The 26,666-nt window shown below is 41.3% G+C and overlaps 2 protein-coding genes across 2 annotated transcripts; both read left to right on the forward strand.

The window, feature by feature from the left end:
* The first annotated feature begins 3,350 nt into the window (after nucleotides 1-3,350).
* Nucleotides 3,351-10,510, forward strand: LOC122349257 (macrophage mannose receptor 1-like). Its single transcript, XM_043245235.1, has 5 exons — nucleotides 3,351-3,593; nucleotides 9,176-9,229; nucleotides 9,305-9,673; nucleotides 10,241-10,424; nucleotides 10,483-10,510. Exons 1-5 carry the CDS (start codon nucleotides 3,518-3,520, stop codon nucleotides 10,508-10,510), a joined length of 711 nt encoding a protein of 236 aa, XP_043101170.1. The 5' UTR covers nucleotides 3,351-3,517.
* Nucleotides 10,511-18,215: 7,705 nt separating this feature from the next.
* Nucleotides 18,216-20,807, forward strand: LOC122349264 (macrophage mannose receptor 1-like). The gene is made up of 3 exons (XM_043245242.1): nucleotides 18,216-18,255; nucleotides 18,331-18,699; nucleotides 20,500-20,807. Exons 1-3 carry the CDS (start codon nucleotides 18,216-18,218, stop codon nucleotides 20,805-20,807), a joined length of 717 nt encoding a protein of 238 aa, XP_043101177.1.
* The last annotated feature ends 5,859 nt before the right edge of the window (nucleotides 20,808-26,666 follow it).

A 26,666-nucleotide genomic window follows, 5' to 3' on the forward strand; every position in this document is an offset into this window, starting at 1 on the left:
AGGTCACTAGCTGTTTAGAAACGATCTCAAACGGAGCTGAGGACTGAAAGATGCTTTTAAAATATAAGCAAACAAATAATGAGTACAACATCAAATAATAAATACATCAAGTAGGGCTCATGTTCACAATAGACTATTATTATTATTATTATTATTATTATAATAAGTGTATTTATTTAAATAAAAACTATTATTATAATAAGTGTATTTATTTAAGTAAAAACAACCTAAATAATAAAAAATAATCCTAAAATAATAAAAATGATTTTCAAGTCTGTGTGAGCCCTGGTGCCAGAATCAGTCATTTGGCAAATAAACAAAGATAAAATAATAATCAACACAGTAAAAACATTATGCCACAGCTTATATATTAGAATGCAGACACAGTGCAGAAAATTACCAAATATTACAGAATTATTCATCATTATGATTTTAAATAAAGGCTGTGTTCCTTTAGTAAAGGAAAATAAATCTAAATATATCAAAAAGGTTCATGTCTCTCTCCTCTTGTTGTAGTCTTGTCCTGTGTTCAGTGGGACCTACTTTTAGTTAACTGTCTAATTTGTCGTCAGCTGTGTCTTATTACTTTAGTCAGTTCCTGTTTGTATTTAAGTTCTAGTTTGATTCTGTTTAATCGCTGCCGGTTCGTCTTTAAGTGTGTGGTTTTTCATCCTGTCTTCCTGTTTAAGGCAAGGCAAGGCAGTTTATTTATAAAGCACATTTCATACACACAATGGTAATTCAAAGTGCTTTACAAGAGAGCAAATAAAATAATTACAAGATTCAGATAACAATAAAAGAAATTAAAATAAAATAAAAGCACAGTGCTCATTCTGTAAATGCAACAACTAAACAGATGAGTTTTGAGTCTGGATTTAAAAGTGACTAATGTTTCAGCACATCTGATCTCTTCAGGAAGCTGGTTCCAGATGCGAGCAGCATAATAACTAAAAGCAGATTCTCCTTGTTTGGTGTGAACCTTTGGTATTTCTAACTGACTTGATCCTAGTGATCTGAGTGGTCTGTTAGGTGTATAAATAGTAACTATATCTGCAATGTATTTAGGTCCTAGTCCATTGAGTGATTTATAAATGAGTAAAAGTGCTTTTAAAATCAATTCTAAAATGTCACTGGAAGCCAGTGTAAGGACCTGAGGACTGGTGTGATGTGCTCTGATTTTCTGGTTCGAGTCAGGATCCTGGCAGCAGCGTTCTGGATGAGCTGCAGCTGTCTGATGGTCTTTTTGGGAAGGCCAGTGAGGAGACCATTACAATAGTCCACCCTGCTGGTGATGAAGGCATGGACTAGTTTCTCCAGGTCTTGCCTGGGCACAAAGCATCTGATTCTTGCAATATTTTTTTAGGTGATAGTACGCTGATTTAGTCACTGCTTTGACATGACAGCTGAAACTAAGGTCGGTCTCTAGAATCACACCAAGATTCTTGACTTGCCTTTGGTTGTTTGACCCTTGAGTCAAGGTATGCATTCACCTTGTGAACTTCATCTTTATTTCCAAACGCAATGAACTCAGTTTTCTCCTTGTTTAACTGAAGAACATTTTGGCACATCCAACTGTTGATTTCATCAATGCATTGGCAGAGTGAGTCAATGGGGCTGTAGTCATTTGGTGATAAAGCTAGGTAAATCTATGTGTCGTCAGCATAGCTGTGATAGGCAATTTGATTCTTTCTCATTATTTGACTTAGTGGGAGCATATACAGGCTAAACAAGAGCGGCGCAAGAATTGAGCCTTGTGGGACTCGCATGTCATGGACGTCCACTTAGACTTATGCTTTCCTATACTCACATAATAACCCCCTCCTCTAAATATGACCTGAACCAGTTTAGAGCCATTCCAGAAAGCCCGACCCAGTTTTCCAGTCTGTCTAGAAGAATGTTATGATCGACAGTGTCAAACGCAGCACTAAGATCTAGTAGTACCAGCACTGATATTTTACCAGAATCAGAGTTTAGGCGAATATCATTTATTATCTTAACTAACGCTGTCTCTGTGCTGTGGTGCGGTCTGAAACCAGATTGAAAATTATCCAGATAACCATTTGAGTTCAAGTAGCTGTTCAGCTGATTCAGAACTACCTTTTCAATGATCTTGCCTATGACTGGAAGATTTGATATCGGTCTATAGTTACTCAATATACTGTTATCAAGATTTCTCTTTTCAGAGGGGCTTAACAAATCGCAGTTTTCAGGGCGTTTGAAAAGTCCCAGAAAGAAGTGATGTGTTCACCACTTCTAAGATGTCAGCTTTTAAACAGTCAAACACGCTTTTAAGAAAGGATGTGGGAAGTGTGTCAAGACAGCAGGTTAAGGATTTTTAGGTGCTGTACTACTTCCTCCAAAGTTTTGCTATCAATTGCGTCAAAAAACACACATAGTGACTCCTTTTTGAGATTGTGGTTGAATCTGACATATCTCTACATCATCTGATGTTTTAATTGCCTTTCTGATATTTTCGATCTTCTCAGAAAAGAATGAGGCAAACTCATTGCATTTGCTGTCAGAAAGCATTTCACTGGGAATCTGACTTGGAGGGGTTTGTCAGTCTCTCAACCGTAGCAAAAGAGTGCGGGTGTTGTTCAGGTTACTATTTATAAGGTTTGAGAAAAACTTCTGTCGTGCTGTGGCTAATTCCACATTAAAAGCATGCAGGCTGTCTTTATAGATGCTATAGTGGATTTCAAGTTTTGTCTTCCGCCACGTCCGCTCAGCCTTTCTGCATTGCCTTTTCATGATCTGCACTGCTGTTGATTTTTAAGTTGACTTTATCCTCGTTGAGTGCTCTCTGGCTAACCACACCGTGACTGATTCTCTCTCTCTCTCTCTCTCTCTCTCTCTCTCTCTCTCTATATATATATATATATATATATATATATATATATATATGTGTGTGTGTGTGTATATATATATATATATACACACATATATATATATATTCATACCTTATTATTATTATTATATTATTTTACATTTTATACATTTATCTACTGTATTTCATTCATGTATAAAAGCATCTACCAAATGCAGACAAACATTCAAAAGAAAAATAAATGAGAAGCAATTTAAAGTTCATTAGGAAAGTGAGTGCTGCGATCTTTGGTTTAAAACCTTTTGTATTTTTAAAAAATATTCTATTCTATTGTATAAAATGTTCTATTCTAACAGCTAAATGTTGGGAATCGTGTGAAATAACATTCACAATCAGTCACATCCTCAGCATTACTTTTGGACAGAAAATCTACACTCATTTATTTAGTTCATTTTCTTTGGAGTCGTTCAAAGAGACGAGTTGTTCTCCACGTTGACTGGGTTATTCTCTACGGTGTCGTCTCTTTCAGACGGATTTCCTTCTAAACGATGGGTAAGAGTGAGATAACGTGGGACCTGATGATAGATAAAACTCTCTCTTTTTCTCTTTGGTGTTTCCAGTGCAGGTTTGCAGAGCAGACAGAACAGGAGTTCTCCAGAGATAGAGCCGAGTTCCTCCAGACCGGAGCAGATGGACCAGAAGACCACCACGACAGAACAGATGAGACCAAGACAGAAAGAGAGGAGAGACAGACAACACAGACAGGGTACACTTACCGGAGATCAAGACAGGGAGCACCAGAAAATCATCACCACCACCATACTGTTCAGTGCTTTGACATTATCTGTATTGTTTAAAGCGCTATATAAGTGATTGATTGATTGGTTGATCGATGGGGTCACTGACTGGTGCTGGCGAGACAGAGATCAACAGACACAATCAGGGAAACAGAACAAGCAGAAAGTTCATGAGAAGCCTCTATGGTAGAGACAGAGTTAATGCGGCAGATGGGAGAAGACATTGAAAACATTTAGTGCTTCTGGGTTACTGACAGGCAAGGTCTAGGGCTGATATGTTTACATCCAAACCCATTACTAGAAACCGATGAATGGTTCAATGTCAGATGTGAATAAATCAGAGTGAAATAAACAGGCAAAACCTTAACCAGATTCCTTTAGATGGACAAAGAGTTCACAAATGGTCTCTGGACTCCTGTCTGATAATTCAAAGACATCCTCTTTGGCTAGTTCAGAGCAGGACAATAGTTTAGGATTGGGCAAGAGTTCATGGTTCACAGTTCTGTGGTGGTGTACGGGTCCCCAAACAAGGGAATCGGTTCGGAGCAGAGGACTTGAGAAGTTGGTTAAGAGATACCTGCTGCTTGAACTTACATCAGTAGTGGATGCCAGTCTAGGGTACCGAAGAACTGACCTCAAAGACTTGGGTGTAACACATAGGACCAGACTCTGAACGAATAGGTGAGACCTAACGTGTCTCTGAGCTGTGACGAGACGTGGCATGGTGGGGTGTCGTTGTGCTCTGTAATGGGCTCTAGTGCATTAGTCCTTCATTTTGTAACGCATGCGGTGTTGCAGTTTCTCCTTCGCGACACCCACTAAGTGCAATCTATAAGTCCTTTAAGCTACAATTAAACCTCCTACAAGGAAACCGTGATTTGATGGGCCGATTATGGCCAAAATGAAAAATGTCTCTTAACGCAATCTCGTCAAAGGCTAACTGATAGGACAACTCAAAAAACTGATCGACGTCAGTGGGTAACTCCCCTTGTTTCAGGTCGAGCAGCTGCTCAGTAGGGTCCATGCCTGACCTGGCACTTGCAGACTTTATTGAAAACATGGTCAAAACACAGGTAAAGTTCAGACAGGAGCAAAGAGAATAATCCAAAACGAGCGTGGATTAGTCGACAGCAAACTGAATCCTGGGTGCTTGACAAAAAGAGTAATCCAGAGACAAAACCAATCATCAACATGAGGTATAAACAGAGCCCAGAACAGCAGCCAAAGGGTTAATCCGACAAGGCCAAACTAGGACTAGACTAGGATAACTACGAATAGGCTCCTTAGTGTAGCTATCACTTATAGAGAGATATTATTCTGAAATTAGAACAGGGTACAACTTCAATTCTGTGTATAATATGATTCAGGTGAGCGTGTGATTTGTGACAGCTGTCAGAGTGCAATCGGTGCAAGGGCTTATGGGAAATGCAGTCCAGGGTGAAGTGCAACATTCTCTGTGGTGTGAGAGTGAGAACAATGGGAGCTTAACATGTGGTAGTGATGGAGTGAGTTCATAACATATATACTGCAAAAAAATATTGGCTGTTTTCTCTCACAATTTGCTAGTAAACTGCACAATTAATTACATATCCCTACTATTGCAACTATTGTGCTAAAATGTTTTACTTTGATGAAGGATTTCATCAATCCACCCAAGACTAAACAATACGAGTTAAAAGGAAATATTAATAATAATGTAACTACAGCAGTCCATTTATACTATAATAAAGCTTGCTTGATATTTATTATAAGCCCTGGGTAAAACGTAACTCTCGATGCAAATAATTCCTTTCTTTGATTTGTTAGTATTGACATGCATCATTAGCTTAACAAATTATTGCATATGCAAACATGAGTGTGTGTTTGCTTTAGTTACGACTGCAGTAAAAACTGCATGGGTTAATAAAACATCATCCGAACAGCATTACATCAAGCCAGAGCTCATTTGTCACTGCCTGCTTTAAACTAAACAAATAAAGAGGAGAGTTCAGCAGGAAAAAGCCTGTCAGCATTCACTCATCCTCAGGGAAACTGGACAAAGAAGCATTGTGAAGCTATTGATAAATTATCATCACATAATCATAACATTAAAGATGTTAAGACATAACATAAAAAGGCATGAAAAGCTCTTAAACTCCTTTCATGTGTACTTAAACCCAGGTGTGTCTTATCCTATTCTAACACACCTGAGTGTGTCAGAGAAGAGACCTACTGACACTGCACAAAAAAAAAAAAAAACAATAAAAAAATGTAATTGTAATAATCATTTGTATAATTAATTTTATAGCTATAATAATATGAATGAATTTTTACAACCCCAATTTAGAAAAAGTTGAAGAAAAATTACGTTCTTTTTGTTTATTTTTAAATGCAATAAAATCAATAATGTGTGATTTGTTAGTTTACAAAAGTACAAAGAAAAGATTTCCAATGTTTTCACTGACCTATAAATACATTTTACAACATGCCCCCAAAAAAGCTGGGACAGAGGCCTGTTTTCCACTCCATCACAGCAACATTTTCTCGCTTGATACAGGATTTCACATGATGGTTTCTCATGCAATGCCATCTGAGGTCATGTACATTCACCTGAGAGGTTCTGTCTAGCCCACACAGCCTGAGACTTCTCTGGACTCCTCAGCTTTTCACAATATTATGTTTGATAGCTGGTGAAAGACTTTATTTATTTGCTGTATTATGCACTGAGAAATGTGATTTTTGGCACAAAGTGGTTTTGCTGACAAAGACTGGGATGCTCCTTTGTGAATATTTTCTGTAACCCTTTGCTTTTATTTTGTCTCCGTCCTAACATTTTTGGAGTGTTTTGCAGCCATCAAAATCACAGTTTGTTTGTATTTACAAAACATTTAAACTGGCCAGTTCTTTCTTTCTTAATTAAATAAAAGTTAAACAGAATGAACAAATCATAGATTATCGATTTTACTAAATCTTACAAAATTCAACTTTATTGTTATTTGTCCTACAGAAGAAACACGTCATGTTTGGCCTTTTCTTGCACACTTTGGTAATAAACAGCTGACAAACACTAACAAAATGTACTAAAAATCATGTGAAATAAACACAACACAAAAATTTACATAATTAGCATTAATTTGACGGACAGAAAATCTACACACATTCATAGAAACAATTGACCCTTTGTTTTCTAGAACTTTAGATTCAGTTGCTCTTTTATGCTAAAAGAAAGCTTAAGTAAAACAGTCTGATTCAGTGGCATAACTAGTATTTGTGCACCAAAGAGAGCAGCTTAGAAAATGGAGTGCAGCTAGAGGGAAACAAAATTAGAGGTATTTCATATTACATGGTAGGAAAATACCTTCTCCTAAAGAAAAGGATTAAAAATGGCTAGTTCTGGATACTTTTTGTCTCTTTTGGAAGAAAACAAACACAACAACAATCATGTTCTTAGAGAAAAATGGTATCTGTGAGGAATTCCAGTCAGGATTTAGTTTGTATCATAATACTGAAATTGACCTCATTAGAGTTGATGACCTGACAAATGACCTGCTTATTAAGTGATTAGTACCACTGTCAACCACAACATTCTAGAAAACAGACTATTCTGTTGTCATTAAAAGGAAGTGCCTTAGCATGCTTCAAATCGTACTTATCTGACCGCCATCAGTTCATAGCAGTACATGAAGATTACACATGCAGTATGGGGTACCTCAAGGTTCAGTACTGGGACTCATACCTCTTATGGTTTTCATGTTCATGTTACTGACTTCAGTCTGATCAGTTTGTTTTTGTTTTTTGTCTGTCAAACAGTTTCCCCGCCCCATTGTCATCTGATTAACCACTTTAGCTACCTTCTCACCTGTGGCTCATTAGCTCCTTGATTGCCCCTCTACTTAAGTTCCCTTTGTTTGCAGTCTTGTGTCTGATCGTTGTGGTGTGAGGATGGTGCATTGGTATCCAGTCCCGCCCCGTCCCCGTCCGCCCTGTCCCGTCCCGTCCTGTCCCGTCCTGTCCTGTCCTGTCCTGTCCTGTCCTGTCCTGCCCTGCCTTGTCTTTGTAGTCTCCAAGCATAGCTGGTATTTTTTAGTTTTACTCTTTTCTCGCTCTGCCTTTTTGTTTTCTCCAGACCTCTGTTCCCCTGTTCCAGTCCTGGTTCTTCTGTTGCTGTGTCTGGCAGTTCGTTCTCCCCTGCCCCTTTTGGATCTCATTCTGGGATCAAGCAGCAGGACTGTTGTAGAGACTCTTTGAGAAGATTCCCTTATGCCAAATGCTTCCTGCCTTGTGGAGTGACTGGAGGCTTGTTTTTTGACTAGATCCTGTTAATTTCCTCCTGGTGTTAAGTTTTCTGTTCCTCTGCCTCAGTCAAGTTTCTGTTCAAAGACTATAAATAAATTTAAGTTCTAACCTACAATTGAATTCTTGTTCGTTCCTGACAGTTACCCTTCAAAGATATCATCTGGAAACCCGGCAGTAGTTTTTTCTGTTATGTTGATGTAACTCAGCTCTATATTTATTCACAGGAAACAGGATTTAATGGCACAGGATTCAAATCAGATAAATTCATCTGTGACATAAGTTTCATACTTGTGAAAAAGCACTTCTGTACTCAATCATCATGTTCTCAGATGCTATTTGAATAAACAGCTTCAGAATGCAGCAAAAAAAACACAATGTAAATTAGTCTCAGCATCTTACATACAGAAGTAGACAAAAATGTTTGCATAATGGAATGTATAAAGAAGAGTAGGGTAGATAGTAAAAGAGAAGTTTGTTGAGAGAAGACACCAGCTTCCATCGCAGGGCAGGTAAAAAGAGGTTTGTGGTGATTTCTATGGCTGGAAAAAAATTCACCTACTTTAACGTTAAAACTTATTGTACTTGTGTATAATCAAATCGTTGTCAAAAGTAAATTCGGTGAAATACATATTAAACTAACTTTGACTAAATAAAAAAAAAAGATCATGTAAAAACTAATGAAAAAATACGTGCCATGATTATTACAGTGTACTTGACCATTAAAAATACTTTTGTTGGTAAACTGGTACATTTTTAAACAACCGTTTTGTGTCAGCGTATGAAATATGAACAATGTCTGAAAGTGTCTAAAACCCTTGAGTATAGCTGTTGGGTTTTATTCCATTTTAATTACACCTACAACAACAACATCATAATATCATAAATGCCAATATAATGTCAAATTAATTTTAGACAAATTATAAATAGGACAGAGCAAAATATTTTTACAGACAGGTTGGGATTACTATATTGTCATCCTGGAGCTTCTTCACCCTTCAATAAACATCCATGAGTCTGGATTTTCTGACCACAGGCATTATTTCTAATAATTTTTTTACATTCTACCCATTCTTCTTTCCATTTTTGTCTTGTCTTGGTTGATTCATGGTTTATAACTGAGTTTTGCATTCACTGTTTTTTTTTTTCTTCTTCTTCATGTTTTGCAGCCAGGTCTGCTTGTTGCTCATTTCCAATAAATCTCCTGACTATAGTGAAAACTAGTGCACTTTCAGAATCAGAAAACTAACCAGCCTGTCCTTTATTTATTTCTTTGAAGAAACCTGTGAAGAGATGATGATGCAGAACAAGATTCAGCTTGTTGTTTTTCTCGGTGAGTGTTCTTGTGGCAGAAACCGATGTCAGATCAGGAGTTTAGATCAACTTTACACTATTGATTTTCCTGCAGCAGGAATTCTGTCGAAGGCTTCGTGTGACCTGCAGCGTTTTGTCCTGATCCAAGACCCAAAGACCTGGACAGAAGCTCAATCGTACTGTAGAAGGATATGTGTGGATCTGGCGACGGTTCAGAGCGATGAAGACATAACCAAACTAAAGGAGGCAGCGAACGCTGAGAACTTCCCATCTGACGCCTGGATCGGTTTCTCCAGAGATGTTTGGCGTTGGTCGTATCAAAACATGCCGGTCAGTAATGCAAAGTGGGATTCTTTTCAGCCAGATTTGCCCGACACAGATGTGGCCTGTGGGAATATAAACAGCAAAGGACGATGGGGTGACAGAACTTGTACTGACGCAGACAACTTCTTTTGCCAACTTGGTAAGAAATTATACTCAAGGATCTTATACACATAACCAAAAAAGTTGTGCTTTTACCTAAACATTCTTAAATCAAGATATATTTACTTCAGAAGCTAAACCCCCTTCAGTTTGAGGGAGATATTGATGTCTTATTTAGACATTTGTGCCTGACCTCAGCACATTCTTCCAGTGAAGACACAAAAGATAACCAAATTAAAAAAGCTTTGTTAAAGACACTGCGTGAAACAAGTGACCTTAATTAGATCTATTCTGATATATAGTATGAGGTTTGAGTCGTCTATACTTGTGTGTATGTCCATATGGGGACGCTTCATTTTAGCAATTATCGTTGAATTAATTACAGAGACTCTATTTAATAAATTGTTCAATCTCGTCATTATAACATCACTGTATTCTCCCGTTTTACACTGTTCAGTGCTTTGATACAATCTGTATCGTTAAAACCGCTATATAAATAAAAGTGACTGATTCATTGGTATTTGTGAACAAGTTTATATACTTAGTTTATTTTGTATGATGCTTCATATTTTAAAGCATGTTTCTCTGCCCAATCTTCTCCTTACAGACAACCAGAACACACTTCAAGACAAGTTTGAGTACATCGACAGCGTGAGGTTAAGCTGGCATGATGCTCAAACGTACTGCAGAACACACTACACAGACCTGGCCGCCGTTACAGACGGACGCGAGAGAACACGTTTCGCGAGCGAGCTTTCTTCACGGAACCTCAACGACGCCTGGTTCGGCCTGTACAGGATCCCATGGCTGTGGTCAGATAACAGCGGTGTCTTGTGGTCCTCCGTGAAGTGGAAGTCTACGCAGCCTGATAACTTGAACGAAATCCAGTGTGCGAGAGCCAACCCTGGAGCACTGATGGTTAAAGACAACTGCTCCACTCCACTGCCTTTCTACTGCCGTGTGAAAACAGAAGAATGCAGCGTGTGAGATTCACGATCAAATCAGACACATCTCTGAACCAATCCACGGTGATGCAGGCCATAGAGAAGAAGGTCAGATGATTCTGCTTCTTATTTTAATATCAGACTGAATTTTCTCTTATCAGAGCTAATAAGGGCTCCAAGCAAGACCCCAGTCTGTCGCGTTACGAGTTGTACAAGTAAATCATTTTTGGCAGTGTTTATTTGAATTTTTCTAGTGTACTGATGTCTAAACGGCAGTGGGTCTCGTTCACTAATGACTGATGTTATCCGGTGTCTAGATGAACCAGATCCTCTCGGATCAGGACGTGAATATCAGATCCAGCATAACATGGATCATCCAACCCGACGGGAAGATCTTCCAGCGGCTGAAAACAGAAAACACACCACAGACGGCATGTAAGGTGTTATAGCAAAGAAACGCTAAACTCTGATACGTGCCATAACTTGTGCATCTTTAAGGTACAGGCATAATAATAATAATAAGTTACCTTCATTTAATGAATACGGTCAGTGCATAGTAACTTATAACAATAATCATGGTAATATATATATATATAAATATATTAGGCATTATTATTGCATTTGTTTACAAAATGTTTTTTCACTTTTAAGATATCAGGTAAAAATATAGCTTGTATCTATTAAGTACACATTTTGTTCTTTAATCTGTTTGATGCGAGACATGGGAAATAGTTCAGTGCACCACGAACCAGCGTGTTTCTAATTAAGATAATGTGTTAACATAATATGGAAAAACACACCAGTTTGTGATATCAAGAAGCAAAACGAGCTCTTTTGCACAGATAAAAATAGCTGGAAGAGACTGGAGGTCAGCGTGCAGAAATCATCTTCCAGGAAAAATAAGGTGGATTAAGGACAGTTCTCATTATTAACAAGAGTGCACTACACGAAAAACCAAATGACTAAGAAATAACATAAAGCTTTAGTGCAGTCTGCTCAAATCTGTGTGAACTGACGGGAGCCACCGGGGATAGAAGAAAACTACTTGATCAACACCAAACAGAGCCTGAACTTTACATTTCATATTCATTTCAAGTAGTGCTGAGTTATTTGATGATAAATAGGAAAACCTGTTTTTATAGTTTTTGAAAGGTACAACAATTTGTCAGGTTTTGCTCATAACTTCATAAAACTTGCTCAGATTGTAGAAATGATGAAGCCCAAACGTCATCGCTTAGATCTAAAGATATTTCATATCAGTTTCTCTGCATCAGAATGTTTAAATCAACAAATATAGTTTTCCATCAATACCTATCTTTTAACTCTCTTCGCTAAATAAGTGTAGGACAAATAAAATATCTGCCATTGGGGTCGGACAAATCTTCATTTTCTGAACCCAAAAATCTAAATTCACTCGATTTTGGTACGAAACTGCAATAACTATCTTATTTCATTCAGGTTTTTACCGATTTAAGAATATTATGTTTTATTAAAAAAGCTAAGAAAAGTTTTTTAACAGAGGAAGAAAAGCATTTTTGCAGTCTACTGTAAATAACGATAAGATCATATTTCACAAGTTTTACGTTTTACTCAAATTGTTACGCTCTTAATATTATTTGCTATGTACAATTTTGCATTTCTTAACAATTAATTTTAGAGAGCAGCCATATATTTGGTTTGGGTCTTATTTATTATTATTAAATATTTATTCATACCTGAATCATGTATGACGTATCATTTACTCATTTAACTATATAATAATTTGTATTGATTTATATACTGATTCCATTGATTCATTCAAGGATTATTTATCAGCTGTTCGGTCTTATCTTCTGGTGTGGTTTCGGGGATGTTTGTTTAATGAAGCATAGAAACGGAGATTATTCAATAAACTCTGCTTGTTCTCCTGCTTCTGCTCTTCTCTGGTTTTTCATCTCTCAATCTTTCATGTAAATCCAGAATTACTGTAAAACTGAAGAAAGCTAGTTCAGCTACACAAGAGACGGGTTCATCCGGTCCGTTTAGAGCGCTTGGTCTCATCTGAAAATGATGAAATAAGTGAAAGATGCGCTGATTGCTCTGCAAAACCTTTGAAACCAACCTTTTTCAATGAAAGACACTCATTTTTAGATTTAGTAGATACTTATTTTAAGCAAAATATAAAAATGGTTCAGACTTAAAGAGGAAAAAACTGTATTTTCTGTCACATGACCTAATGGCATATTTACACATAAAAATAATAATAGTCTGATAAAACATCTGACCTTACCTTCTAATATTCAAATCCAGTTGGGGTTAAATGATGAAATATTTATATCTTTGCCCGATATCTTAAAAACTCTAAATGTCTAAACTCTGGACCTACACTGAGAAAAGAAATAGAGACGGGAGCTTTTGTAACTTTGAAGTGGTTTACATCGACCAATGAGTTGAGCCTTTTCTTAATGGGCTTCATCCATCAAAGTCTTCAGGTAATGAGAGGCTTTGAATGGAGGCTGGGTTATTAGAGATGGGGTTTTGTGATATAAACTCAAGATCATATGACTGCTGGCGGAGGAAAGTAGATCATGGTGCTGCCATCTGGTGCTCAGGAACAGGAAACACTTGACAGCGCATTGCTTATTAAATATCAACACTGGAGCCTCACGAAATAAACCTGATCATCATGATAAAAACATTACACCTATGGAGAGTCCCCAAACATAGAAACACAACACGTCATCCACATCCTAGAGAACGATAAATATACTTCAGTGTATATGAAATACATTTATTTCATTGTAAGTATGCTACAAATGCATTTTCATATTTATTTACTTAATAAAATGTCCTGCAATTGTAATTTTAGTAAACTAAACTGGTCAGCTTTAATTGTGCAGAACTAGTGCATTTAAGCATCACTTCGACTATTTTAAGTATACTTCAGACACCAGGATGTTCTACTGGTCCAGAAGGTCAGCTTTTTACATGCCCTGTCAAGATTTTCACCGATGTAACTGAATGAACGCACAACCGCCTGGTATCGGTTCAAAGACTCAAAGAAGTTTCTAGCGATCTCGATCTGGTTCAGGGTTGAACCTAAGCTCTTCAGGAGATTCTGGACACCCCTGAATTAGAAGCGTTCATCAAGATGCAACCAGACTTCTCACACTATACTTAAAATTAAATAGCGCAGTGCCCGGCCTAAGGCTGCATTTCTGGGTCACGGTTTATATTAGGCGCCGCTATTAAGGGTGGATACGGGTAAGTTTAGGAGCAGGTTTGGTGGTATGGGTAGGTTTAAGGTGTAAGGATGGGTCAACAGTGTAGTTATGAATGCAATTACAAAAACAAATAACCTATAGGCATTTTTAAAATGATAGAAGTACAATGTAAAATCATATATGTACACAATAAGTGCATTGTACCAATTATTTGATTATTTAAAGTTTATTTAAAGGCCACCTAATATAAAGTGGAACCCATTTTTGCTTTAAATGGTGAAATTTTGCTATGATTGCACCTGACATCCACACTATTCCGGTGTTTTTCGAACACAGATATACTGGTATCTTTACACATTTATGTCATATTTATGTTAACGTGACATGGCTAGGACATATCAATGTTTGCTTTGAAAGGTGCAACATTGAGCAGATCTAGAAATGGACTTTTTGATGAAATAAGTACACTACTGCATAAAATATATCACAATGTGCAAGTTATTTTTATATATTTGGATATTATATCACTTAATATACATTATGATATGTGTATCTATATATTTTAATGGGATTTTCATGTTGTATTATTTCTCTTATCTGTTTGACTCATGTATGTCTTTAAATGTCGCTAGGTCTGTCTGTCGTGAGTGATCACATGACAGGAATCAGGAAGTAGGCAATCATCAAGGAGGGAGCATGAAAATAATCAGGGTAGTGTTTACATTAGTTGTGGACCAAAGCACTGAACTCACAGGATTTAGTTTTTTTAAGGGTTTACTATTCCCATATCTCACTTTTACTGGATTGTCACTTACAATGAATTATAACTCTGTTGGACACTTTTAAGGTAGTTTCATTACTACTTAGTGAGTGCTATTTATTTACTGCTTACTATTTGGAAGTAAAGTAGTCTCAGTTTGTTCATCCCAAACCATTGGCAGTGACTCTCATGCAAATAATCCTTTAGTAAATAACTTCAGTATTTGTGTAAACACATTTGATATGCATCATTAGCTTAACAAATTAGTATATGCAAACACAAGTGTTTGCCTTAGTTTCGACTGCAGTAAAAATTATTTAATAATCAATATTACATAAACCCAGAGCTTGTTTGTCACTGTCTTTTACATATATGTGTTTTACATATATGTGTAAACATCCCAGCTAAAGATAATGAGGAAATGACATGACTAGTGCATTCCAAACGACTAAATAATGACATTTTTTTTTTATCTGCATATCTATCTTTCTGTCTTGGCTAATGTCCGTCCTATCACTGAAAGCTCTTCAGCATCATGAGTAGACACGCCCCTTACTGCTCATTGGCTACAAGCTTGTTGGTCTGACTCATGTATAGTACAGGGCCGAACGGAAACGAGAAGGCTACGCTGATACTGGACCTGGCGTCAGACTGCTCTGCAAAGTCTGACTGCTGAAGGTGTCAGAGGAAGCTCCACAAGGGATCACCAACCGGAGAACTTTACTGGAGGAAGAAAATAAGCGCCTGCAGCCCCAGGTGAGGGGGAATGGTGCAGCAAGCGTGACACCAGCCAGTTTTTCCTTCCAATTGCCTGTTACCCAAAACACGTGAAGCAACTGGTTCTACACGAAGACTGTAGTACTTTGCGAAGGTGTTCAGTATCGCCCAGCTCGCAGCTCTGCAGATGTCTGCCAGAGAGGCACCATGCGCCAACGCAAAGGAGGAGGCGACACTGGTGGAGTTCTCACCCCTAGGGGCAAGGTTCACCTTAGGCCTTGGTAAGCCAATGTGATTGCGTCCACTATCCAGTGGGCCCAACCTCTGATTGGAGACAGCCTTCCCTTTCTGCTGACCTCCATGGTAGACAAAGCTGCTCAGAGCTTCTGAAGCTCCAGGTGTGGTCCATATATATATGCATAGAGCTCTGATGGGATACAGCAACACCAAGGCTGGATCTGCCTCCTCTGTGCAGATTCACCACATGATTGTAAAAGGTGCGGTGGGAACCTTGGGGCGTATCCAGGCTGGGTCTCAGGACTACATAAGAGTAGGCTTGCCCAAACACAAGGCACTCTTTGCTCATTGAAAAGGCTTGGAGTTCCCCATCCCTGTTGATAGAAGTGAGCACGATCAGGCGGTCTTAGCAGACAGGAACTTAAGCTCAACTGACTCCAATGGCTCAAAGGGACTCTCTCTGAAGGCCAGCCAGGACAACAGAAAGATCCCATGAGGGCACAGGGGTGACCTGGAAGGATTTAAGCTTCTGGCACCCCTCAGGAACCTTACAGCGAGATCATGTTTTCCCAAAGACTGGCCGCCTAGTGCATTGTGATGCGCTGCAATGGTAGCCACATATACTTTCAAGGTGGACAGCCTATGCTCCAACCTTTCTTGCAGAAAGGAGAGCACTACTTCAATTGCACACCTTCAAGGGTCTCTCTGTGAGAGGAACACCAGCTCGCAAACAGATTCCAGTTCATGGTATAAGCGTGCCTTGTAGAGGAGCTCTGGCCTGGGTAATAGTGTTCACCACAGCTTGTGGAAAATCACTTAAGTCTGCCGCGCCTTGTCCAGGAGCCGCATACAGTTCCACAGGTCTGACAGTGGTTGCACATGGTGCCAAGCCCTGAGAAAGGAGTTCTTCCTCAGTGGAATGCACCAGAGAGGGGCTATTATGAGGAGATTGTCAATATATATACATGTGAAAATATGTGTCAAAATATACATGTGATTGTCAGTGGGATTCAAGCAGGCTATTTATTATAGGGTTATTGTAACACTTTCACCTACAGCGAAAAACTGACTGAAACAAACAAACCAGACCTGCTGGAAGAGCATCAAACCACTTTGGGCTAGTTTAAGTAAGATGTTTTTCCTAGGATCAAGGTTGATTTGACTGGTTAATACGGTCAGCCAGATGCTGTAACTTCACCATCCGTCTTCAAAACATCTTTCTCAGTTGAAGTCATTCAGAATTTTGTTGGTCTGAAAACTCTACACTCCAACCACATCAAAGTTGTTTAAATCTGTAATTTCAACATCTGTAGTCAAATGGAAAGTGAGACCTACTGGAATGGATAAAATTATATTGTTATTAATGGAGTAATTTCACAACTCTCTCTTAAATACCCAGTTAAATTTTTTGTTTTTGTTTGGAACAGGCTTCATATCAGTTCAGTGATTTCTTTGTATTCCTTTGTGGTTTAAGTTTTGTGGTTGTGAAAAAGCACTTCTGTGCTCTATCATCACATCCTCTGATACTATTTGAATAAAGAGACTCATACTGCAGCAAAATCAGAATGTAAATCAGCATCTTACATCCAGAAGTACACAAAAGGTTTGCATAAAGAGTTTGGTAGATTGTGAAAGAGAAGTATGTTGAGAGAAGATAATTGACATACTGGTGAGAAGATCAAGCATCAGTAGCTCCACAGCAGGTAAATTTGAGTTTGTTCTGATTTCTATGGCTGATTCACCTACTCCAACTTTAATGCCTTATTATATATTTTCTTAATGTATAATCAAGTCGGAATTGTATATTCGAAATCAAATTAGTTTAATTTGAGTTACAATAATGAGTCATCATTATTTTTACAATGTACCTAACTATTAAAACTAATTTCATTAGGAAAATTGTTTTATTAAAGCATGAACAATGCCTGACAGTGTCTACAAAATTTGACTATATGTTGGCTGTATTATATTTGACGGCCATTGCAGTCTCATCAGTTATTACATGGCAGATACAAATTAAAATTATAAAAACAATATAAAATTAATCTAAGAAAAACAAAGATAAATTCTATATATCATCATTTAAACATTCTTGCAATAGAAACTTTGTGCACAGTCAGTAGTTTTCCTGATAAAAAATCAGTCACTAATTGAGATGACAATATTGACATTTTGAGGCCTCTTCACCTTCAGGGTCCATGAGTCCGTCAAGTATGGCCTTTATAATACTAGATGCATCAAAAGACAGGATTTATTTCCAGTAATTTTGTAATTCTACCGTTTCTTCTTGCTATTTTTTTCTGATACTGGTTGAATCAGGGTTTGTGTCTGAAATTGGGTTTTGCATTCACTGCTAATTTCCAATAAACCGCTTTTAATATTAGTGGTGCAACAGATCACATAATTCACCGTGTAGCTCATACTATAGATTTTGAATGACGGATAGTATTCTTTTTAGTTTACTTTCTAAAAATATTTCTATACTCTAGCAGAAAATATTTGTTTAACTACTAAAGTCAGTAATATAACAAGAACAACTGATTTGAACAATTATAAGCAGAGATGAACAGCCCTTACAACATAAAAGTATTGACTATATAAAGTATTCTCTAGTCCATACAATCTGTTTCACCCTACTTAATATAAAACTAGTGCACTTTCAGAATCAGAAAAGTAACCAGCCTGTCCTTTATTTCTTTCTTTGAAGAAACCTGTGAAGAGATGATGATGCTGAACAAGATTCAGCTTGTTGTTTTTCTCGGTGAGTGTTCTTGTGACAGAAACCGATGTTAGATCAGGAGTTTAGATCAACTTTACACTATTGATTTTCCTGCAGCAGGAATTCTGTCGAAGGCTTCGTGTGACCTGCAGCGTTTTGTCCTGATCCAAGACCCAAAGACCTGGACAGAAGCTCAATCGTACTGTAGAAGGATATGCGTGGATCTGGCGACGGTTCAGAGCGATGAAGATAGAGCTAAACTAAAGGAGGCAGCGAACGCTGAGAACTTCCCATCTGACGCCTGGATCGGTTTCTCCAGAGATGTTTGGCATTGGTCGTATCAAAACATGCCGGTCAGCAATGCAAAGTGGGATTCCTCTCAGCCAAATATGCCCGACATATACATGGCCTGTGGAAATATAAACAGCAAAGGACGATGGAATGACAGAACTTGTACTGACGCAGACAACTTCTTTTGCCAAATTGGTAAGAAATGATAGATTATTCCGATGTTTTTGTTTTGAGTTTGAAAAAAAAATGCTGCACAAAATAATTGACTTTTATTTTATGTCTTGCTTTCTGAGACAAATATATAAACATTCTTAAATCAAGATATATTTACTTGAAGCAAAACAGCTCAAATGGTTACTGCACCCCACAATGAAAAATCGTCACTTAACACCCATGTCATTTGTATTGAAACACAATTATGATATTTAGATTAAAAAATAACAAGAACATCAGGCTTGTGACTGTCCCACTGACTTCAGCACATCCTCCCCTGACGTGATCCTCCAGCTGCCACCGCTCTACTGGGGGTTTTGTGTCAAGAGCTCCCTGGAGGAGGGCCGTGTGGAGAACCTGCCGCCTCAGACACAAAATTTAAGAGCAAGAGCAATTGCTCATCCTCCGGGCCTTCGGGTCAGTGTGCGATGCATTGCTTCCTAACTCTCTCCCACAGTGCCCCCATTTCCAGTGACCAAGAGACGACGTTAGGGGATCTAGCTGGTTCTTCATGGTATCTAGACAGTCTGACAGAGGCCAACCAGAATGTTCTGCCTTTTCCATTGCGCGCAGTACAGCTATGCGGGTGTGACTCTGATGGTGCCACTCGCGAGGAGTTGGATGCACTGCTCAACCCATCACATTGGCATATCCGAACGATTTGGCTCAACTATGCGATCCATTTCGCCCGGACGATTACATTAGGTTTAGTGGCATTCTCGAGACTTCAGTGGTGGTCGGAATGCTCATGTCTTGTGGAAGGAGATTGTTGTCCTCCTGGCAAAGGATGCAATTGATCGGTTTCTCTAGACGCGAGATGGAGGGGGTTTTACAGACCTTATACAGGGTTTTACTTTCATTGTGCCCAAGAAAGGTGGTGGCCTTCGACCAATCCTGGATCTGCGGTTTTTGAACAGGGCCCTGCATAAGCTACTGTTCAAAATGCACAGAAACGCATCATCAGATTTGTGCAGCACGAGGGACTGGTTTGCATGGGTCGACCTGAAGGATGCTTAGTTCCATGTCTCCATTCTTCCTCGCCACAGATGCATGGCAGTACAAAGTTCTTACCTAGGAACTTTGTCCTAGGAAGGCCATTGAGGGTGCCCTTGCCCCGCTACGGGAAGTGGGCATCACACTCCTCAACTATCTCAGCGACTGACTCATTCTGGCTCAGTCGCAAGAGAAGTTGTGCGAGCCCTGGGACCTGGTGCTTCAGCATCTCAGCTAGTTGGGCCTTGGAGTCAGCCAGGAAAAGAGTTCTCCCCTGTGCAGAGAATTTCTTTCTTGGTCTGTAATTGACCTGGTCTGCCTCACAGAGAAGCACACACAATCAGTGCTGACCTGAGTGCTTTCTTTCAGAGGCAAGATAGTGGTTTCCCTGAAATATTTTCAGAGGTTCCTGGGGCATATGGCTTACGGTTTGTTTCATATGAGACCACTAAGATGGGCATGGTGCAGTGGGACACTCTGTGTGACAATCACGCCGGCTTGTCGTCACACTTTCAGCCCATGGACCGACCCAGGATAGAGCTCCACTTTTAATAAAAGTATGAGGGGTATTGCATTTTTCAAGTGAGTAAACAATTGTATAATGCACAGGTTATTTGACAGATTCTAAATCTTTACCTAGAATTACAGTAAAACAGAAAAAGTATATCAGTGACACTAAAAAACAAGCAAAAAACTTTTCTGAGCCGCTTTTTGAAGATGAGTTTGTTCATATTTTTCTATAAACAAATTTAGCACTTCACATTCTCAATGTTTCTCACAAATGTACAGACAACCAGAACACACTTCAGGACAAGTTTGAGTTCATCGACAGCGTGAAATTGAACTGGACGGATGCTCAAACGTACTGCAAAACACACTACACAGACCTGGCCGCCGTTACAGACGACGCAGAGAACACGTTCCTCGCGAGCGAGCTTTCTTCACGGAACCTCAACAACGCCTGGTTCGGCCTGTACAGGATCCCATGGCTGTGGTCAGATAACAGCGGTGTCTTGTGGTCCTCCGTGAAGTGGAAGTCTACGCAGCCTGATAACTTGAACGAAATCCAGTGTGCGAGAGCCAACCTGGAGCACTGATGGTTAAAGACAACTGCTCCACTCCACTGCCTTTCTACTGCCGTGAAAACAGAAGAATGCAGCGTGTGAGATTCACGATCAAATCAGACACATCTCTGAACCAATCCACGGTGATGCAGGCCATAGAGAAGAAGGTCAGATGATTCTGCTTCTTATAAATAATATATAAAGTAAGAATTGATGTAAGAATGTTTACATTTTAGTTGTACTGAAAAAATGTTTTTGTAGTGTTTATTTTATTGGAATTTCTTAGTTTACTGATGTCCAAACAGCCAACCTGTCCTCCAACTAATATGCCCGTATAGGTTGTTTGTCCAAATATGAAATATTGAGAAATATGACCCATCTGAAAGTATACTGCAATTGCACCACTATCACCAACAGAAATTTTTCAAATTAATGCTCTGTAATCTTTTATCTGCGTCAGTAATTTAGGTTTCAGGTAGTTAAGCTGTTAGTGCATTCTTTCATACAATAATATGTGATCGTATGATAATGCGATCATGGGTTCTGGTCCCAGGTCACAAGTGCTCATAAAATGGATATGCATTATAAATCATAATTTTGCACTTTTCTTTAAGGGTAGGGGTAGGGTTTAGGAGTGGGTTAGGTGTGGTCTGTCACCAAGCCAGCAGAGGGAGCTCTTACCTCTGGGTGATCTGCGATCACTCCCTCTGCTGCTACTTCCTGTCAGAGGACTATAAATACTGCAGCAAGCCACTCAACTGCAGGTTGCATTGTTTCGCCTGTTTCGTTGTTAGATCGCCCGTGGATTATTGTCTCTGGTTTATCTGGTTTTGACCCTGCCTGTCTTCTGATTCCGTGATTGTTTGCTGCCTGACCTGACCACCGCCTGTCTCTGGATTTTGCTATTGTCTTGCCTCCTATATATCTGTTAGCCCTGTTCGACGCCTGCCTGTTATGACCATGCCTTCGTTTAATAAAAGCCTGCACATGGATCCGCACGCCTCAGACCGCTCAGACGTGACAGAATGCAACCTCACACCAGGATCCAGCGGCTTTTCACCCGAACCATGGCCAGGTATGCACCTTGCAATGTCTTTGCTAACCTCAAGCAGGGCACCCGATCACTTGAGGATTATACTCAGGAATTTCTGGACCTGGCTTACTTCTCTGATTTACCGGACTGTTTGCTAATTGAATTTTTCACGAGGAATAAATCAGCCACTCAAAACACAACTTGTTCGAGAGGGTCCACGTGAATCACTGGCACACTTTATTGAGTTTGGTTTAGTGACTGTGGGGTCAGCTCTCACGTTGGGTATTATGGAGGAAGAAGACACTGCATTTATTCCCAAGATGGCCGCCTTCCCCGAGCCGCTGCCCAAGATGGCTGCCGCCTGCCCAGAACCGCTTCCCAAGATGGCTGCCGCCTGCCCAGAGCCGCTTCCCAAGATGGCTGCCGCCTGCCCAGAGCCGCTCCCCAAGATGGCTGCCGCCTGCCCAGAGCCGCTTCCCAAGATGGCTGCCGCCTGCCCAGAGCCGCTTCCCAAGATGGCTGCCGCCTGCCCAGAGCCGCTTCCCAAGATGGCCGCCGCCTGCCCAGAGCCGCTTCCCAAGATGGCCGCCGCCTGCCCAGAGCCGCTTCCCAAGATGGCCGCCGCCTGCCCAGAGCCGCTTCCCAAGATGGTCGCCGCCTGCCCAGAGCCGCTTCCCAAGATGGTCGCGCCTGCCCAGAGCCGCTTCCCAAGATGGTCGCCGCCTGCCCAGAGCCGCTTCCCAAGATGGTCGCCGCCTGCCCAGAGCCGCTTCCCAAGATGGTCGCCGCCTGCCCAGAGCCGCTTCCCAAGATGGTCGCCGCCTGCCCAGAGCCGCTTCAAGAAGATGGTCGCCGCCTGCCCAGAGCCGCTTCCCAAGATGGTCGCCGCCTGCCCAGAGCCGCTTCCCAAGATGGTCGCCGCCTGCCCAGAGCCGCTTCCCAAGATGGTCGCCGCCTGCCCAGAGCCGCTTCCCAAGATGGTCGCCGCCTGCCCAGAGCCGCTTCCCAAGATGGTCGCCGCCTGCCCAGAGCCGCTTCCCAAGATGGTCGGCGCCTGCCCAGAGCCGCTTCCCAAGATGGTCGCCGCCTGCCCAGAGCCGCTTCCCAAGATGGTCGCCGCCTGCCCAGAGCCGCTTCCCAAGATGGTCGCCGCCTGCCCAGAGCCGCTTTCCAACATGGCCGCCTGCCCTGCGCGCGCTTTCCAACATGGCCGCCTGTCGTGCAAAGCCTCCAGTGCCCGTGCCTGCGTGCCAAGCCTGCAGTGCCCGTGCCTCGTGCCAAGCCTCCAGTGCCCGTGCCTCGTGCCAAGCCTCCAGTGCCCGCGCCTCGTGCCAAGCCTCCAGTGCCCGCGCCTCGTGCCAAGCCTCCAGTGCCCGCGTCTCGTGCCAAGCCTCCAGTGCCCGCGTCTCGTGCCAAGCCTCCAGTGCCCGCGTCTCGTGCCAAGCCTCCAGTGCCCGCGTCTCGTGCCAAGCCTCCAGTGCCGCGCCTCGTGCCAAGCCTCCAGTGCCCGCCTCGTGCCAAGCCTCCAGTGCCAGCGTCTCGTGCCAAGCCTCCAGTGCCCGCGCCTCGTGCCAAGCCTCCAGTGCCCGCGCGTGCGTGCAAGCCTCCAGTGCCCGCGCCTCGTGCGCCCGTCCAGTGCTCCGGCGCTCGCGGCGCCGTCCAGTGCCCGCGCCGCGGCGCCCTGCCCAGTGCCCCGCGCCTCGCGGCGCCTGCCCAGTGACCGCGCGCGTGCGCGCCCGGCCCAGTGCCCGCGCCGCGTCGCCCGTCCAGTGCCCGCGCCTCGTGCTGCGCCTCCTCAAGTTAACCCACCCTCCCACCCTTACCACACGTCGACGATGGATCCCAGCAGCCCTGCACTCATCCTCTGCCCTCCACCTGGAGCTCGCCACGGTCTGCCAGTCTCCATTGCCGCCGTGGGTGAAGGATCCTCGCTTCATCGTCCCGCCTCCGAGCCCCGGACTCCAGCTCGGCTTGCAGACCCGCCGGCTTCCCCTTAGGCTCCTAGCTCCTCCTCCTCTCCACCGTGCTCCGTCAATCCACCAGCTTCACCAGGCTCCATCGCTCTCCGGCTACGCCCTGGTCGGTCGTCGACCATCCGTCGCCTCAGGATTCCTCTCCTCCAGCTTCGCCTCGCCCCTCCGTCCCTCCGGCTCTGTCAGGCTCCTCCCTTCCCCGGCTCTACCTCAGTCCTCTGTCGCTCTGGCTCCGCGCGGCCCTCTCGCCCCCCCGTCTCCGCATCAGTCGCCAAAGCCTGCGGTGTCGCCTGGGACCTCCAGCGCCTCTGCATCACCCTGGCTCTTCTGCTCTCCGCCTTCGCCTCAGTCTCCTCGACCACCTGCTCCACCGCCGCCGGTCGGCTCCATGGGGTTGATGACCGCTCTCTCTATGGCTCCTCCTCCGTCGGCTCCACCACTGACCATCATGGCTGGGCTCTGCATCGCCTCCCGCTCCTTACTCCTCCCGTCTTCTCCTGGCTCCTCCCACCGTCTCTTCCTCCTGGTCTCAGCTTGCTGACTCCTCCCGAACCCCTCCCAAGCTCCCAGTTATGTTTTGTTTTGTTTGTTTTGTGGAGCGCCAGGAGTCGCTCCTAGGAGGGGGGCTATGTCACCAAGCCAGCAGAGGGAGCTCTTACCTCTGGGTGATCTGCGATCACTCCTCTGCTGCTACTTCCTGTCAGAGGACTATAAATACTGCAGCAAGCCACTCAACTGCAGGTTGCATTGTTTCGCCTGTTTCGTTGTTAGATCGCCCGTGGATTATTGTCTCTGGTTTATCTGGTTTTGACCCTGCCTGTCTTCTGATTCCGTGATTGTTTGCTGCCTGACCTGACCACCGCCTGTCTCTGGATTTTGCTATTGTCTTGCCTCCTATATATCTGTTAGCCCTGTTCGACGCCTGCCTGTTATGACCATGCCTTCGTTTAATAAAAGCCTGCACATGGATCCGCACGCCTCAGACCGCTCAGACGTGACATGGTCATCCGTATAAATAACACACACTGCGATTTAAATAAACACATATTTTGATTTGATAATGACCACTAAGGGGGCGCTTAACTTGAAAATGTAAAAATATGTTCTATAGGTACATTTTTGTTGGAGGACAGGCTTAAAAGGGAGTGGGTCTCGTTCACTAATGACTGATGTTATCTGGTGTCTAGATGAACCAGATCCTCTCGGATCAGGACATGAATATCAGATCCAGCATAACATGGATCATCCAACCCAACGGGAAGATCTTCCAGCGGCTGAAAACAGAAAACACACCACCGACGGCATGTAAGGTGTTATATCCAAGGAAACGCTAAACTTGTGCAGGCATTAACGAATCTTTAAGGAAAAGTCATTTAGATGTTTAACATTTTAGTGTTAATTATTTAATGCTTTACATACTGTACAAAAAAAGAACGAGAATAACGTCTTCCTTTATAGAAGTACAAATGTTACTTTCTCAGGATTTTAGGAAAAACGCTTAGTGCTGAAATTTAAATTGAAACTGAAATGTACAGCCAGTGGGTGCCACCTAGTGACAAAAAAAAACCCATAATTTACATGTGTCATATCATTTAAACGACCTCACAGAGTTTATTTACAATTCTCATAAATTGTATTCTTTACCGATATTATAAAAAACTAGTTTAAATAGAGATACCAGATTTTAGAAAAGTTTCTGTCTATACTATATCTGTTTTATATTTGAATATTATTATTTTTTTATTCTTGCATTACGGAAGTAACAAAAAGAAAAGTTTCAGAAGAATTTCTTATTTATTTATTTTTAGATATTTCTGAAACTTTTGAATGAATTTATTTTTAAAATAAACAAATTAATTTCTTAAAGCCTTTGTACAGAAATGTTGAAGTTAATTACTGTATAATATAAAGTAAATCTTTAAAACATTACGGCCGTGACACAGCGCTGAAGCGGCCTTGACCTCTGGCCCTTAGAAGTCCCCAAATCATGGCTGTTTCAGAGAGTGTACTTCAGACAGACCTCCATCTTCTTTCTACAGAATACTAACTGTAGACATAAATGACAAAATGGTCAGTTGCCTAAATACAATGTCTGCCAGTGCGTGGGGGCAGAAAAATCAACTTCAATTTAAAGGGAAAACAAAAACATCCTTCTGAACCCAATGGGAGATTTTTTTTTCTCGTTTTAAGCAAAAACCCACTTCATTTTTGGTACAAAGCTATGAATAGAGTCATTCGGTTCTCATCGATTTAAGAATATTTAGCTAAAAACACTGAGGAAGATCATATTTTGCAGTCTAATGTAAATAACAACAGCAATTTTGTAATTATTTAGTCATTTATTTAGAAATATATTTTAGAGAGGAACCATACATCATGTATTTATTCATACCTAATTTACATAGGGTTATTCATTTTCTTTTTCCATTTAAATATAGTCATCATTTCAGTGCTTCATTCAAGGATTAGCATTTAGCATAGTTCTTCTGCCGTTTAGTCTTTCTTCTTGTGTGCTTTCGGTGGATATTTGTCTTCATGAGTGAAAGATGTAGTGAAGCGGTAATTTTTCATTGCTCTGGATTGTGATGTAATAAATGGACGTGTGCTGTCAAATGAAGTCTGAGCATTAAAACATTTTTGATTATTCTATAAACTGCTCATTTCATCATCACTTTGTCTCTTACTTTTGCTTTTTCTGTGGTCTCTCTGTGCATTTTATAAAAAACAAACTTGTTTCTTCAAGAATGTATTTTACAACAATCCAAAGAGCAAACATTTTACAAGAATTTAGTCCTCCACTTATTTACTTTTATTTATAAATAAAAAGATGTCATTGGATTCTTAAAAATTATTACGCACCCATGGTTTCTAGAGTATCTTTGTTGC

This window comes from Puntigrus tetrazona, chromosome 7 (genome assembly GCF_018831695.1).
Source record: "Puntigrus tetrazona isolate hp1 chromosome 7, ASM1883169v1, whole genome shotgun sequence".
Taxonomy (NCBI): Eukaryota; Metazoa; Chordata; class Actinopteri; order Cypriniformes; family Cyprinidae; genus Puntigrus; species Puntigrus tetrazona.

Excerpts from the sequence above, each read along its gene's own strand:
- LOC122349257 (XM_043245235.1), top strand. The coding sequence starts at position 3,518 with ATGGACCAGAAGACCACCACGACAGAACAGATGAGACCAAGACAGAAA. Across the intron at positions 3,594-9,175 it reads AGACAGACAACACAGACAGG|AAACCTGTGAAGAGATGATG; the intron begins GTACACTTACCG and ends ATTTCTTTGAAG. Across the intron at positions 9,230-9,304 it reads TCAGCTTGTTGTTTTTCTCG|CAGGAATTCTGTCGAAGGCT; the intron begins GTGAGTGTTCTT and ends ATTTTCCTGCAG.
- LOC122349264 (XM_043245242.1), top strand. The coding sequence starts at position 18,216 with ATGATGATGCTGAACAAGATTCAGCTTGTTGTTTTTCTCG. Across the intron at positions 18,256-18,330 it reads TCAGCTTGTTGTTTTTCTCG|CAGGAATTCTGTCGAAGGCT; the intron begins GTGAGTGTTCTT and ends ATTTTCCTGCAG. Across the intron at positions 18,700-20,499 it reads CAACTTCTTTTGCCAAATTG|ACAACCAGAACACACTTCAG; the intron begins GTAAGAAATGAT and ends ACAAATGTACAG.